Source organism: Moschus berezovskii, chromosome 8 (assembly GCF_049115385.1).
Source record: "Moschus berezovskii isolate FMDL1 chromosome 8, NW_MosBer_1.0, whole genome shotgun sequence".
Taxonomy (NCBI): domain Eukaryota; kingdom Metazoa; phylum Chordata; class Mammalia; order Artiodactyla; family Moschidae; genus Moschus; species Moschus berezovskii.
Window position 1 is genome coordinate 103,840,174 of NC_142467.1, and position 16,182 is coordinate 103,856,355.

General features: G+C 41.6%; 1 protein-coding gene and 1 pseudogene across 1 annotated transcript; one reads left to right on the forward strand and one right to left on the reverse strand.

Annotated features, from left to right (window-relative positions):
* The first annotated feature begins 8,022 nt into the window (after positions 1–8,022).
* Positions 8,023–8,982, forward strand: OR7C2 (olfactory receptor family 7 subfamily C member 2). The gene has a single exon (XM_055428923.2). The coding sequence runs from the start codon at positions 8,023–8,025 to the stop codon at positions 8,980–8,982; it is 960 nt and encodes a 319-aa protein (XP_055284898.2).
* A 6,435-nt stretch (positions 8,983–15,417) lies between these two features.
* Positions 15,418–15,873, reverse strand: LOC129559498 (large ribosomal subunit protein uL23 pseudogene; annotated as a pseudogene).
* Between the last annotated feature and the right edge of the window lie 309 nt (positions 15,874–16,182).

Here is a 16,182-nt window from a genome sequence, read left to right on the forward strand (position 1 = left end):
GCTGGAGAGAGCATGAAGAGAAGGGAACTCTCCTACTCTGTCAGTGGGAATGTAAATTGGTACAATCACTGTGGAGAACAGTGTGGAGATTCCTTAAAAAATTAAAAATAGAGCTACCTGCAATCCCACTCTTGGGCATATATCCAGAGAAAAATATGATCTGAAAGGATACATGCACCCCAGTGTTCTTTGCAGCACTGTTTATGATAACCAAGACATGGAGGCGACCTAAATGTCCATCAACAGAGGAATGGATAAGAAGAAGTGGTACATACATACAGTGGAATATCCCTCAGCCATTAAAAAGAATGAACTAATGCCATGTGCAGAAACATGGATGGACCTAGAGAGGGTCATGCTGAGTGAAGTAAGTTAGACAGAGAAGGAGAAATATCATATGGCTTCTCTTATAGGTGGAATCCAAAATGATACCAATGAACTTACTTACAAAACAGAAAGAGAGTCACAGACTTAGAAAATGAACTTATGGTTGCCAGGGGGGAGGGATAGTAAAGGAGTCTGGGAGAGTCACGTACAGGCAGCCATATTCCAAATGGATAACCAACAAGGACTTAGTGTGTAGCACATGGAACTCTGCTCAAAGTTATGTGCCAGCCTGGATGGGGTGGGGGTGTGGGAGAGAATGGTACGTGTATACGTAAGGCAGTGGATGAGATGGTTGGATATCATCACCAACTCGATGGACATGAGTTTGAGCAGGCTCCGGGAGTTGGCGATGGACAGGGAAGCCTGGCGTGCTGCAGTCCATGGAGTCGCAAAGAGTCAGACACAGCTGAGCGACTGAACTGAACTGATACAGAAGGCTGAGTTCCTTTGCTGTTCACCTCAAACAACCACATTGTTAATTAACTATACCCCAACACAAAATAAAAAGTTTAAACTTCGCAAAAAAATACTATTTAAGCTTCAGGTGTAGTCACACAGTGAGTCACAATCTTTAAAGGTTACAGTTCATTTACTGTTAGCATAGAATATTGGCTATATTCCCTGTGCCCTACAGTGTATCTTTGTGGCTTAGCTTATGCATGGTAGTTTGTACCTCTTAATCCTTTGCCCCTGCCTTTCCCCTCTCCCTTCCCTCTTCCCACCGTTTGGCCACTGGTTTGTTCCCTATGTCTTTGAGTCCAGACTTCCCTGGTGATCCAGTGGTTAAGACTCCGCACTTTGAGTGGAGAGGGCATGGGTTCAATCCATGGTCAGGGAAGTTGTACATGCTGAGCAGTGCAGTCAAAAAAAGGAAAAAATTCTATGTCTTTGAGTCTGTTTCTTTTTAGTTATATTCACTAGTTTGTTTTATTTTTTAGATTTCACGGATAAAAGATATGTATACCTATGGCTGATTCATGTCAATGTTTGACAGAAAACAACAAAATTCTGTAAAGCAATTATCCTTCAATTAAAAAATAAATATTTTTTAAAAAGAGATATATAAGGAGGTGGGAGGGGGGTTCAAGATGGGGAACACATGTACTCCTGGGGCAGATTCATGTCAATGTATGGCAAAACCAATACAATAATGTAAAGGAAAAATAAATAAATAAATAAAATTTAAAAATAAAAGAGCACACAAGAAAAAAAAGAAAAAAAAATATATATATATATGGAGCCTATTATACAGAGTGAAGTAAGCCAGAAAGAAAAATACCAATACAACATACTAACGCATACATATGGAATTTAGAAAGATGGTAACTCTAACACTGTATACGAGACAGCAAAAGAGACACAGGTGTATAGAACAGTCTTTTGGACTCTGTGGGAGAGGGCGAGGGTGGGATGATTTGGGAGAATGGCATTGAAACATGTATATTATCATATGTGAAACGAATCGCCAGTCCAGGTTCAATGCATGATACAGGATGCTCGGGGCTGGTGCACTGGGATGAACCAGAGGGATGGGATGGGGAGGGAGGTGGGAGAGGGGTTCAGGATGGGGAACACATGTACACCTGGGGCGGATTCATGTCAATGTATGGCAAAACCAATACAATAATGTAAAGTAATTAGCCTCCAATGAAAATAAAAATAAAAAAGAATAAAGGAAAAAAAATAAAAAGAGAGAAATATAGAAAACAAAGTCACTCTCTTGTGAATTATTTAAGACAGCCCATTCTCTCTGGACTAGAGTGTTGAGGACCATCCAATGAACTTGACCCTGAAGTCAAGTTTTGACCGAAAAGCCATATGTTCCCACAGAGTCTGCCTGAACAGCCAGTCAATCCATTTCTCAAACTATTTCTCTTGTATTCCTGGAAACTCCTCCAGATTGCCCTTCCAACAGTAGGAACAGAAGCTGTGGCAAATTCATCGGTCTGGCTTTGTTGGTAGTTGGGTGTGACCCACAGCCTTGTTCATAATTTCAAGTTAAGCTGCTTGACATTCACATGATCTTGAAAAATGTGCCATCATGCCCTTGATAGACAAAGAAATTCCATCTCGAATGTTGAGGAAGTGGTTGTGGGAAAAGATAGTGATCAGATCCTGGAGAAAGAGCATTGTGACTAAGGTGCATGGGGAGGGGTGTTCCCATGGGAACAAAGTTAGCAGTAAAGAAGCTCCTATCTGGTTTGGCTTCCACACTCATGGGAACCAAACTGCTCAGAGAGCAGAGTAGCAATGGAACAATTAATTTAATGAGCACTTGGGAGAATTCAACCTCGGAAGCCACAGGAACAGTAAATATTCCCCTTTCTCCTCTCACTACAGCTCCACAGTCCCAGGAAGGAGGAAGTCCAGTGGTGCCCTTTCAGAGAAAGGATGCCTGATGCCACCTCCTTGCCCTTCACTGGGGCTGAGTTGAGGATCCCTCACCCAGGAATGAAATGATCCAGGGAACTAGAGGCTCACTGAGGACATTAGAGTGTGTGCTGTGGGAAACAGGTGTGGAGGCAGGCAGAACTCTCCGAGTATTAACTTGGGAGGCACAAATGAGGATAACACAGTTGGTAAGAGTCCATTTACTTAAAACAGTCTGCACAGTTCAAGTCCTGAGTCTCTCAAAATCTCTCTTCCACTCAGGTTCCTTCCTCTCTCTTCTGGACCCAATTCTTAGAATCTCTCACCTTCCTAATGGAAACTGACCTTGTTTAAGCTCCCAACATCTCTTCATATTTTTTACCCAATCTTCCTAGCTGTTTCTCAGGAGCTATATGCCTCTATTCTCCATCTGATTCTCCTGCATTCTTTTATCTACCAAATTTTACTCATTTATTCACTCACTCAAACAAGAAGCATTCTCTGGTATTCTTCCTATTTAGCACTTAATATATGTGTGTGCATGCTCAGTCATGTACAACTCTTTGCAACCCCATGGACTGTAGCCCACTAGGCTCCTCTGGCCATGGAATTTTCCAGGCATGAATACTGGAGCGGGTTGCCATTTCTTACTCCAGGGGATCTTCCCAACCCCCAGGTACTGAAACCAGGTCTCTTGCCTCTCTTGCATTGGTTGGCAGATTCTTTACCACTGCGCCTTACAAACCCATTCAGCCCATTCAAACAACTTTGTGATATCAAGTTACTGAATGTTTCTCTGCCTCGGTTTCCATATTTATAAAATGAGGATAATAATAGTATCTACTTTGTGAGGTTAATATGAAAATTAAATTAAAGGAGATAATGCACAAGAATTTTTTGTCTCCATCACCCAGTGAATATATATACATGTTAATGACTATTGTATACTGTTTACATATATTCATTTGTTAAATCAAAACAATAATGATCATGATAAAATGAGCTAAGGCATACAAAACTTAGCACAGATACTTGACACATGGAGGTCCTCAAGTCATTTACTTATTTAGTAAATGTATCACTTTCATTTATTGTGTATTTGCAAATTCCCAGTCCCTGTTCTAAGAGGCTTACATTTTTGTTAATATGTGAAATAATTGTGATCTATTTTCTGAGAGATTTAACTGCACATATGAACACTGCTGGGGTTATTTTTCTCTTGTACCCACTTTTTATGTTAATTTTTATTTTTGAATAATTTTAGAGAAATTTTAAAGAAAGTTACAAAGATAGCACAGAGAGTTCTCATAGTGGTGAAAATGTTTCAAAACTCGATAGAAGCAATTATTGCAAAACATCTGAATGCCACTGAATGTTACTTTAAGGTGACTATTGGTTTTTACATATTTGTTTTGTATCAACTACCTTACTAAAATCATTTTCAGTCCAGAGGTTTTCCTCCTCTAGTTAAAAATAAATGTTTTAAAAAGAGGTTTTCAGTTGCCAATTTATTATCTTCAGCCAATCCATCAACTTCAAACAAAGAATTGCTTTTTTGATACTTACATCTCTTGTATCTTTTCTCCTTGTACTGCATTGGCTAGAACCTCCTCAGAATTGATAATAGTGATGATAAACTTTCTTTTCTTCTTTAATATTTAAAGGAGAATTCTTTTGTTCCTGCCCTCAGGTCCCACAATGGCATTTGTGGAGATAAATCTTGTTGTTTGCTTAATTCCCTCCTTAATTATTGACCTATTATCCTCCATTCTGAATCAACTTTGGACATCTACATTTTTCCAGAAATAAATTAATTTCCTAGAGATTTTCTATTTTTTATGTCAAGTTTTAAATAATATTTTCTTGCAAAGTTGAGCATTTCCTTACATCTATGTTTATTTTTCTCATTCCTAATTTTAGGCATTAATGTTCCTTATTTCATTCATTAGACTGATTTTGCCTGTATGTTTGCTTTTGCCAAAGAATTAGCTCTGGATCGTCTCAACTTTAGACATGTTCTTCTCTTTAATTCCTTAACTCTGCTTATACCTTAATTTTCTGCTTTACCTAGCTTTGTTGTGTGTAACTTTCATTAACAATGCCTTCCAAATCTTTAAGTGTTTATTTCTGGAGGATAGACTACATGTGTGTTCATTTGTAGTTTTTGAAAGATGTAATAGAAGAGAATGAGTTGAAAAATCCAGACTCATTTTATCACTCCAAGATGATCCTTGTCCACATTTTGGTATATCTTGTTGATCATTTTCCTTGGATTTGTGCAAGGAAACTTATAAAAGATCTGTACACGGATGTAATTTCTCCAATCCAGAAATACAGATCAATTACCATCTCATAGCAGTATGTGAACTGTTATTTCTCTTTCCACTTGATGAAATTTTGCATTCTTAGTCTTTATTTTTCTCAGTGGCTTCTTAATTACCTCAGTGAAAAGGTATCTTATTTTACTTTCATCCTCATAGGTTAATACTAGAAAAAAATTCTCAAACATTTATTATCTTTTTTATACTTTTTAATAAATCTTTAATATCCTATGCCTTTTTCCCAGGTAATATATTAATGTTTCCATGATTTATAATTAAGGCTTTATAAGTTAAAGATACTAACTTTTATTATTCAAGTAATTATCTTTTGCATTCCAACTTTCTGCATGGCACATTTTTTCATTAATAATTTTTCAATTTGCTGTCCAATTATTGATCTTTTCTTCCTTTATTTCAATCAAAGACTTTTTATTCATAGAGAATGTCTACTTTTAAAGATTACATATGCATGTGTGTGTGCTAAGTTGCTTCAGTTGTGTCCGACTCTATGCGACCCCATGGACTACAACATGCCAGGCTCCTCTCTGGGATTCTCCAGGTAAGAATACTGGAGTGGGTTGCCATGTCCTTCTCCAGTAGATCTTTCCAACCCATGGATCGAACCCATGCCTCTTACATCTCCTGCATTGGCAGGTGGGTTCTTTACCACTAGTGCCACCTGGGAAGCCCAAGATTACATATATTCATGTATAAATTATATTACTATGTATTTTATTTATTTTCTTCTGATAACTTATATGGTCCCTAGCTCCACACTCAACATTTGAAATTTATTAGGGAATATGGAGATAAGATTTAACATTATTTTTTCTACACTATTAATCAATTGTGAAACAATTATTTGTATCTTTAAAAGGCCCTCTAAAATATATAGGAATAAAAAAATGCAAGTTAAGATGATAAAATACATATAGATATATCCTAAATTATGATGAACATCATGTTAAATAAAAACTCTAGAATTATTCCCTTGAAAGAAAGGAAGAATAATAAGAATTCCAACTCAACATAAATTTGAACAGTGTTGTAGAGTTTTATAGCAATGCAATAAGACCTAAAGATAAATAGATGTTGTAAATTAATACTATTTGGAGAAAGCATATAAATATTAGAAAAAAATTTAATTAATAAAGGAATCTAGAAAATGTCCATAACACCTTACAGAAAAATCTAAGGTTTTCCTAATGTAATAGCAATATCAGAGATACAATGTGAGGGAATATCATTATTAATAGCATCAAACTTAAAACACATTAAAATGCCATGTAGAAATCCTGCTATTTGCAACACCTCAGATGATTCTAGAGGACATTATAATAAGTGAAATAAGCCAGACAGAAAAGAACAAATAGTGTATGATTCCACTTACAAGAGGCATCTAGAATCATCAAACTCATGGAAGCACAGAATAGAATGTTGATCAGAATTATTGGCTGGAAGGGAAGGGAAATAGGGAATTCTTATTCAGCGTATCAAGATTTGTAATGCAAAATGAATAAATTCTAGAGATCTGGCATATAACGTGGTGGTGGTGGTGGCCTAGTCACTAAGTCGTGTCTGACTTGCAACCCCATCAATTGTAACCTGCCAGGCTCCTCTGTCCAAGGAATTTTCCAGGCAGGAATACTGGAGTGGGTTGCCATTTCCTTCTCCAGGGATATAGCATAGTAAATAGAATTAATAATACAATATTGCACTCTTTAAAATATGTTAGAGGAATAGATTGTATTCATATCACACAAAAGAATACAAGGACAATTTTGGAGATGATAGGTATGTTTTTATGGGCTTCAAAGGTTGCTCAGTGGTAAAAAAAAACCCACCAGCCAATGCAGGAGACTCAGGTTCCATCCCTGGGTTGGGAAGATCCCCTTGGGAGTAGGAAATGGCAACCTATTTCAGTATTCCTGCCTGGAAAATTCCATGGACAGAGAAGCCTGGCAGGCGGGCTACAGACCCACGGGGTCTCAAAGAGTCGGCCACGACTAAGCATGCACCCACCCAAAGCTAAAAATAAAAGATGATTTACGTTAAGATAAACTCAATATTTAGAAACTCTAGAAGTCTATATTTAGAAATTCAATTTTGATCGAATTTATTTAGGGACGTTGATAATATAAATGAAATATAAATATTAGGGTTTTTTCTTTTTTTTAGCAAAAGGAGCACCCAAGGTCCAGAGGATCTAAGAAACTCTCAATGAGTGAGAAGAGCTGCCGACAGTTAGGGAATTCCCCATTCCCATAAGCACTGAGCAGAATGCTCAAGAGTAGTCATCGGGGATTCCAGGAAAGGGATGATTGTTTGGGGATGCAGGCAAGCACTAGAGCAGTGCTTCTCGAACTTGTATGTGTCAGAATTTCCATGAGAGCTTGTTGAAGCACCAAGTGCTGGCTTCACACCCAGCGAATCTGATTCAGTAGGTCAGAGATGACTCAGTGGAAAAGAATCCACCTGCCAATGCATGAGATTCAGGAGATGCAGGTTCTATACCTGGGTTGGGAAGATCTCCTGGAGGAGGAAATTGCAACCCACTCGAGTATTCTTGCCTGGGAAATCCCATGGACAGAGGGGTCTGGCAAGCTACAGTCCATAGGGTCACCAAGAGTCAGACACACAACTGAGCAACTGAGCACACATGCAGGTCAGACGAGCCTAAAAAATGTGTATTTCTAACATTTCTAGGGGTTGCTGATGGTGCTCAGGAACCACAATTTGGGAAGTGCTGAACTTGAGACAATTTTTCTAGATGTCAACAGTAACCACGATTTGTCATCAAAGAAAGTCAATCCTTAGCCAAAATGAGTGACTTCATCATCTCCCAGGGTTTGGGTTAAGGATATTTCTGTCTTTCTGGGGAATGTTTATTTGGGGTAAATTTTGTATTGCTTTTTTCCTCTTTGTTGGCAAGCCCAGCAGATTCATGGAAAGAGGAAACCAAACAGGAGTCAGAAACTTTCTCCTCGTGGGATTCGCAGAGGACCCGGAGCTGCAGCCTCTCCTCTTCGGGCTGTTTCTGTCCATGTACCTAGTCACATTCACCGGGAACCTGGCCATCATCCTGGCCGTCATCTCAGACTCCCACCTCCACAGCCCCATGTACTTCTTCCTCTCCAACCTGTCCTTTGCTGATATCGGTTTCACCTCCACCACCGTCCCAAAGATGCTGCTGAACCTCCAGACACACAGCAAAGTTATCACCTATGCAGGCTGCCTCAGCCAGGTATTTTTTTTCATTGTGTTTGGATGCCTGGACAATTTAATCCTGAGTGTGATGGCCTATGACCGCTTCGTGGCCATCTGTCACCCCTTGCACTACACAGTCATCATGAACCCCCGGCTGTGTGGGCTGCTGGCTCTGGGGTCCTGGAGCCTCAGTGTCACAGGCTCCCTGCTCATGACCTTAACCCTTTTGAGACTGTCCTTCTGCAGAAGCATGAAGATCCCACACTTTTTCTGTGATCTTCCTGAAGTCCTGAAGCTTGCCTGTTCAAACACCATCATCAATAACACAGTGGTGTATTTTATGACTATTATCCTAGGTATTTTTCCTCTCTCCGGGATCCTCTTTTCTTACTCTAAGATTTTCTCCTCCATCCTGAGAATTTCATCAGCCAGGGGGAAGTACAAAGCCTTCTCTACCTGTGGGTCTCACCTCTCAGTGGTTTCCTTGTTCTATAGCACAGGCCTCGGGGTCTACCTCAGTTCTGCCATCACTTCATCCTCTAGGACAAGTCTGGTGGCTTCAGTGATGTACACCATAGTCACCCCCATGCTGGACCCCTTCATCTACAGTCTGAGGAACAGGGACATGAAGGGGGCCTTTGGGAGACTCGTCAGCAGGGCACCATCTCTCATTCGTAGGGCCTTCAGAGGACTCTAAGTAACTGGGCACATAATATTGACAACCATATATCCTGGCTTCCTTCACTTAGTATTTTTATCTTTCCTAATACTCATGTTTTAAAGAAAAACTTCCCTTGGGTCTTCACAGCCCTATTTTCCTTCATAATATATCTTTGGTTCCCTTTTACGATTTGTAACCATATGAATTTTAACTTCATATAAATTGAACCTGATATTTTCTGTTACATTTAGTCATGATTTAAATGTCTTAAAAAATAAACTAAATCTCATGTTTTTAATATATATCCTCACCATCATGGGATGTATACCTATTAGGGAAATGTTGCCCTGCAAACTCACTTACAGAGATGTTTTCTGAGGCTGTGTGAATAAAATCAACTGGAAGAAGTGCCTTTTTTATTAATAACTTTCAGCCACATCAAAACTTAGTGATGTATAGTCCATTTCTGAAACACGAAGTCTAGAACTAAAGAGTTCAAAGCTGGCCTTCAAGCACTCAAGATCCTCATGCTTTTCTGCTCTATCTCCAGCATGGGTCTTCCACCATCACGGTCACAAAATGCCTTCTGCCCTTGCAGCCACTGCAACTGCATTCCAGGAAGGTGGAGTGGAAAAATATAATATAGAAGATATTCCTTCATCATTTATCATTTTAGCACATTCTGTCTGGCTTCCAACTTTCATATCTATCCCTTGCCTAAGGGATTTCTCTAGCTTGCCCTGCCCATGTTGGTCTCTGACAACAGGAGTTGGTGTATAAATCACTTGCACATTGGGTAAAAAAAGTCTGTAGCATATGTATTTGTACTGGCTCCCTGTCTTTCCCCAGCAGAAGTCCACCAGTCAATCATGGTGGTAACTGGCTTGATAAACACACCTTTTATGGTGTTTTCTCTTGCCTGACTCATGGCTCTGTTGCCTGAGACCACTAAAATCTTTGTCTTAACTAGACTGAGCTACATTTCCTGTACCACATAGTGGCTTTATAGGCAACACCACAAAAGATGTGCCTACCCAGAACCTGTGAATGTGACCTTTTTAGAAAAAGTTTCTTTGCCAATTTAATTAAGTTAAGGGTCTTGAAATGAGATAACTTCACTTCAGTTCAGTTGCACAGTCATGTCTGACTCTTTGCAACCCCATGAATCACAGCACACCAGGCCTCCCTGTCCATCACCAATTCCCGGAGTTTACCCAAACTCATGTCCATCGAGTTGGTGATGCCATCCAGCCATCTCATCCTCTGTTGTCCCCGTCTCCTCCTGCCCCCAATCCCTCCCAGCATCAGAGTCTTTTCCAGTGAGTCAACTCTTTGCATGAGGTGGCCAAAGTATTGGAGTTCCAGCTTCAGCATCAGTCCTTCCAATGAACACCCAGGACTGATCTCCTTTAGGATGGACTGGTTGGATCTCCTTGCAGTCCAAGGGACTCGCAAGAGTCTTCTCCAAAACCACAGTTCAAACGCATCAATTCTTTGGCGCTCAGCCTTCTTCATAGTCCAACTCTCACATCCATACATGACCACTGGAAAAACCATAGTCTTGACTAGATGGACCTTTGTTGGCAAAGTAATGTCTCTGCTTTTTAATATGCTATCTAGGTTGATCATAACTTTCCTTCCAAGGAGTAAGCGTCTTTTAATTTCATGGCTGCAATCACCATCCGCAGTGATTTTGGAGCCCAAAAAAATAAAGTCTGACACTGTTTCCACTGTTTTTCCATCTATTTCCCATGAAGTGATGGGACCAGATGCCATGATCTTAGTTTTCTGAATGTTGAGCTTTAAGCCAACTTTTTCACTCTCCTTTTTCACTTTCATCAAGAGGCTTTTTAGTTCCTCTTCACTTTTGCCATAAGGGTGGTGTCATCTGCATATCTGAGGTTATTGATATTTCTCCTGTCAATCTTGATTCCAGCTTGTGCTTCTTCTAGCCCAGCGTTCCTCATGATATACTCTGCATATAAGTTAAATAAGCAGGGTGACAATATACAACCTTGACGTACTCCTTTTCCTATTTGGAACCAGTCTGTTGTTCCATGTACAGTTCTAACTGTTGCTTCCTGACCTGCATACAGGTTTCTCAAGAGGCAGGTCAGGTGGTCTGGTATTCCCATCTCTTTCAGAATTTTCCACAGTTAATTGTGATCCACACACTCAAAGGTTTTGGCATAGTCAATAAAGCAGAAATAGATGTTTTTCTGGAACTCTCTTGCTTTCTCCATGATCCAGCAGATGTTGGCAATTTGATCTCTGGTTCCTCTGCCTTTTCTAAAACCAGCTTGAACATCTGGAAGTTCATGGTTCATGTACTGCTGAAGCCTGGCTTGGAGAATTTTGAGCATGACTTTACTAGCATGTGAGATGAGTCCAATTGGATTACTTGGGTGTGCCCTAAATCCAATGACTAAGAATCCACCTTGAAATGCAGAGGACTTGAGTTTGATCCCTGGTTGCTGAACTAAGATTCTACAGGCTGTGGAACAATGAAAGCCCATGCTACAACTACTGAGCCCACTTGCCACAGCTAGAGAGACCCTGTGCTGCAACAGAGATCCTGCATGTCACAACTAAGACCTGATAGAGCCACATAAAGAAATAAAAAATAAAGAAAAAATTTTATCCAAAAAAATTAAAAGATACAGAAGGCATAAAGAAGAGAAAATCCTATAATATAAAGGCAGAAATTGGAGTGACGTGACCACAAGGCAAGGAACTCTTAGAGCCACAAGAAGCTGGAAGAAGCAAGGATTGATTCTCTCCTAAAGCAGGGGTCCCCAACCCCCAGGCCATGAACCCATACCAGTCTATGGCCTGTTAGGAACTGGGCCATTCAGCAGGAGATGAGCAGCAGGCCAGCAAGTATCTTTACAGGTGCTCCCCTTTGCTTGCATTGCCACATGAGTTCCGCCTCTTGCTCAACAAACTCCATAAACAAAATGTGTTTGAATCATCCTGAAACCATGCCCCCAACCCCAGGTCTATGGAAATACTGTCTTCCACGAAACCAGTCCCTGGTGCCAAAAAGGTTTGGGTGCATGCATGCTAAGTCAATTCAGTCATGTCTGATTCTTTGAGACCCTATGAACCACAGCCCACCAGGCTCCTCTGTCCATGGGTTTTCTCCAAGCAAGAGTATTGGAGTGGGTTGCCATGCCCTCCTCCAAGGAATCTTCCTCACCCAGGGATTGAACCCACGTTTCCTACCTCTCCTGCATTGGCAGGTGGATTCTTACCATTAGCACCACCTGAGAAGGGCAAAAGGTTGGGGATCCCAGCCCTAAAGCCTTAAGGGAGAGTAGAGACCTACTGACATCTTGATTTTGAATTTTCAGGCTTCAGAAATGTAAGAAAATAATTTCTGTTCATTGCTTCAGTCATGTTCTACTCTTTGCAACCTGAAGAATAATAGCCCACCAGTCTCCTCTGACCATTGGGATTCTCCAGGATTGAATACTGGAGTGGATTGTCATGCCCTCCTCCACAGGATCTTCCCGACCCAGAAATAAAACCCAAGTCTCCTGCATTGCAGGCAGATTGTTCACTGCTGAATGGCTGAGGAAGCCCTGTAAAATACCCACATTGTGGTAATGTGTAACAGCAGCTATAGGGAACTAATGATTCTTAGTATATTTGGAGGGTTACAGGAATCAGCTGCCGTTTGTGGACATACATACACACACACACTGCTGAAAGCCTGCTGATTTGCCCACTGGTATGAAGCTGCAAAGGCCGTTCAAGGATGCTAGTGGTAAAGAACAAGATTGCATCACACTTCTCCCCAGCATGGTGTCAAAGGAGCTTGCAAAAACAGAAGACCTTAATAAAATCCAGAGCTTCAAAAAGAGCCTCCCAGGTGGCACTAGTGGTAAAGAACCCACCTGTCAGTGCAGAAGAAATAAAAGACACAGGTTTGATTCCTGTGGGGGTTAGGAAGATCCCCTGGAGAAGGAAATGGCAACCCACTCCAGTATTCTTGCATGAGAAATCCCATGGACTGAGGAGCTGGGCAGGCTACAGTCCATGGGGTCACAAAGAGTCATACATGGCTGAAGCAACTTAGCACACACCCACATGAAGCTGCAGATGGACCTACAACTGTTCTACATTCCCAGAGAATCTTTTGAGTCTCTCCACCTCTTGGGCGAAGTGTGTCCGTTTATCTCCAGGACAAAGGGCTCTGGGTTCTGCAGGATGCCTCATCACTGAGGTCAGAAGCGACACAAGTGGACACCGCCTTTATTCCATCCTCATAAGTTTCCATCTCTTGCTTGTAGCTTCCAGACTGCCTTTGATCACACCCCATGTTACAGTCCATCTTCTCTTCTCAGGATAAACCCAGAAAGCAGGTCACATATTTTACAACAGAAAACTTCTGTGGTCAGAGATAAATTTGTCTCATTCTTGCTGGTATGTAGGAATGAAAGAATTAAAAGATTATCTAACCCAATCCACAATTCCCCCAAAAAATTTATCTGTATTTCCAATGTAGGGGAGGGATAGTTAGGGAGTTTGGGATGAACATGTACACACTGCTATATCTAAAATGGATAGCCAACAAGGTCATACTGTGTAGCACAGGAACGCTGCTCAATGATATATGACAGCCTGGATGTGAGGGGAGTTTAGGGGAGGATGGATACATGCATATGTATGGCTGAGTCCCTTCGCTGTCCACCTGAAACTATCACAACAGTGTTAATCAGCTATGATGACTGTGACTGTGTGTGCTCACTCTTGTCTGACTCTTTGCAACACCATAGACTGTAGCCTGCTAGGCCTTTCTGTCCATGGATTTTTCCAGGCAAGAATACTGGAGCAGGTTGCCATTTCCTCCGCCAGGGGATCTTCCCAACCCAGGGATTGAACCCAGATCTCCTGCATTGCAGGCAGATTCTTTACCATCCAAGTCACCAAAGAAGCCCTCATCAGCTATGTGCTAAGTCGCTTCAATCGTCTCCAACTGCTTGCAACACTATGGACTATAGCCCACCAGGCTCCTCTGCCCATGGGATCCTCCAGTCAAGAATGTTGGTGTGGGTTGCCATTTCTAGGGGATCTTCCCGACCCAGGGAAGATCTCCTGCATCTCCTGCATTGTCAGGCAAATTCTTTACCACTGAGAAACCTGGGAAGCCCCTTAATCATACTCAAATATAAAATTAAAAAAATTTTAAAGGTCAATAAAGGAGATCGATCCTGGGTGTTCATTGGAAGGACTGATGCTAAAGCTGAAACTCCAATACTTTGGCCACCTCATGCGAAGAGTTGACTCACTGGAAAAGACTCTGATGCTGGGAAGGATTGGGGGCAGGAGGAGAAGGGGACGACAGAGAATGAGATAGCTGGATGGCATCACCGACTCGATGGACATGAGTTTGAGTGAACTCCGGGAGTTGGTGATGGACAGGGAGGCCTGGCGTGCTGTGATTCATGGGGTCGCAAAGAGTCGGTCACGACTGAGCGGCTGAACTGAACTGAACTGATACTTCCTTTTACCCATGGGATAAAATCAAATCCAAACCACAGTCCTTCCCCCTCAAAAAAAAAAAAAATGATTTATCTTTCCCTAGCTTCTTTACTATTTAAAACACAGGCTTATAAATGAAATAGACATGGAAGGGGTTCCAAGGATTGGAGGAGATGGAGTCATGGATCCTTTGACAGTATGTCACACTTTGTGTGATGACCTGAGTTTTATCCTCTACAAAATTCAAATGATGAAGTCCTAACCCCCTATACCTGGGAATGTGGCTGAATTTCGAGATGGGATCTTCAAGCCACAGTAATAAGCTTCCCAGGTGGTACTAGTGGTAAAGAACCTGCCTACCAATGTAGGAGATATAAGAGAGGTGGGTTAAATCCCTGGGTCGGGAAGATCCCCAGGAGAAGGGCATGGCAACTCACTCCAGTATTCTTGCCTGGAGAATCCCACGGACGAAGGAGCCTCTGGGGCTATAGTCCATAGGGTCACAAAGACTCAGACATGACTGAAGCAACTGAACATGCACGCAAGTTAAAATGATTTCATCCAGGTGGGCCCTAGTCTAATTTGACTGGTTTCCTGAAGAAGAAGAGATTAAGACTCAGACGCACACAGAGGGAAGACCATGTGAAGACACAAGGAAAAGACAACCATCTACAAGCCAAGGAGAGAGGCCTCAAAAGAAACTGACATTGCTGGCGTCTTCATCCATGACTTCGTTGTTTTTGTTGTTGTTTTTTAACAGAGTGAAAACTTTTATATTTGGAATTAGCCAGCTGGACTCAGTTTCCGTTCAGTTCAGTTCAGTTCAGTCGCTCAGTCGTGTCCGACTCTTCGCGACCCCATGAATCACAGCACGCCAGGCCTCCCTGTCCATCACCAACTCCCGGAGTTCACTCAAACTCATGTCCATCGAGTTAGTGAGCAGTCATGAAATTAAAAGACGCTTACTGCTTGGAAAGACTCAGTTTAGATGATCCCAATTTTGTTGGCAACATCCAAAGCATCATAGTCAGGAACCAGCCGAACATATGCCCTCTTCTCTCCGTCAGGCATGATCAGGGTATTGACCTCAGCCATATCAATATTATAGAGCTTCTTCACAGCCTGTTTGATTTGGTGCTTGTTGGCCTTGACATTCACAGTGAATACCAGTTATTTTCTTCATGGCTGACTCGGTGGTGAGGGGGAGTTTGATGATGGTCTAGTGGTCAAGTTTGTTTCTCCTAGGGGTGCTCTTCTGAGGCTATTTGGGCTGCCTCCTGAGCAGTGGTGTTTTGGGCTGCCAGAAGGTGGGTAACAGCTGGATCTTCCCTTTTTTGTGGCTGTGGACACTTTTCAACACTGCTTTCTTGGCCTTCAAAGCAATGCTATGGCTTCAGCTTTCAGAGGGGCAGGGGCTTTCTTCTTCACCTTCGACGCCATCTTCATGAGACAGCATGACTTCATTTTGTAACGTTTATTTATTTGGCTGTCCCGGGTCTTAGTTGTGGCACGCAGAATCTTTGATCTTCACTGAAGCACGAGAACTCTTAGTTATGCAATGTGGGATCCAGTTCCCTGACCCAGGGTAGAACCCAGGACCCCCTGCATTTCGAGAGCAGAGTCTTAGCCGCTGAACTACCAGGGAACTCCTTGATCTAGGACTTCTAACCTCCAAAATGATGAGGAAAAAAAAATTCCATTGTTTAAGCCACTCAATCTATGGTACTTTGTCATGGCAGCCCTAAAGAA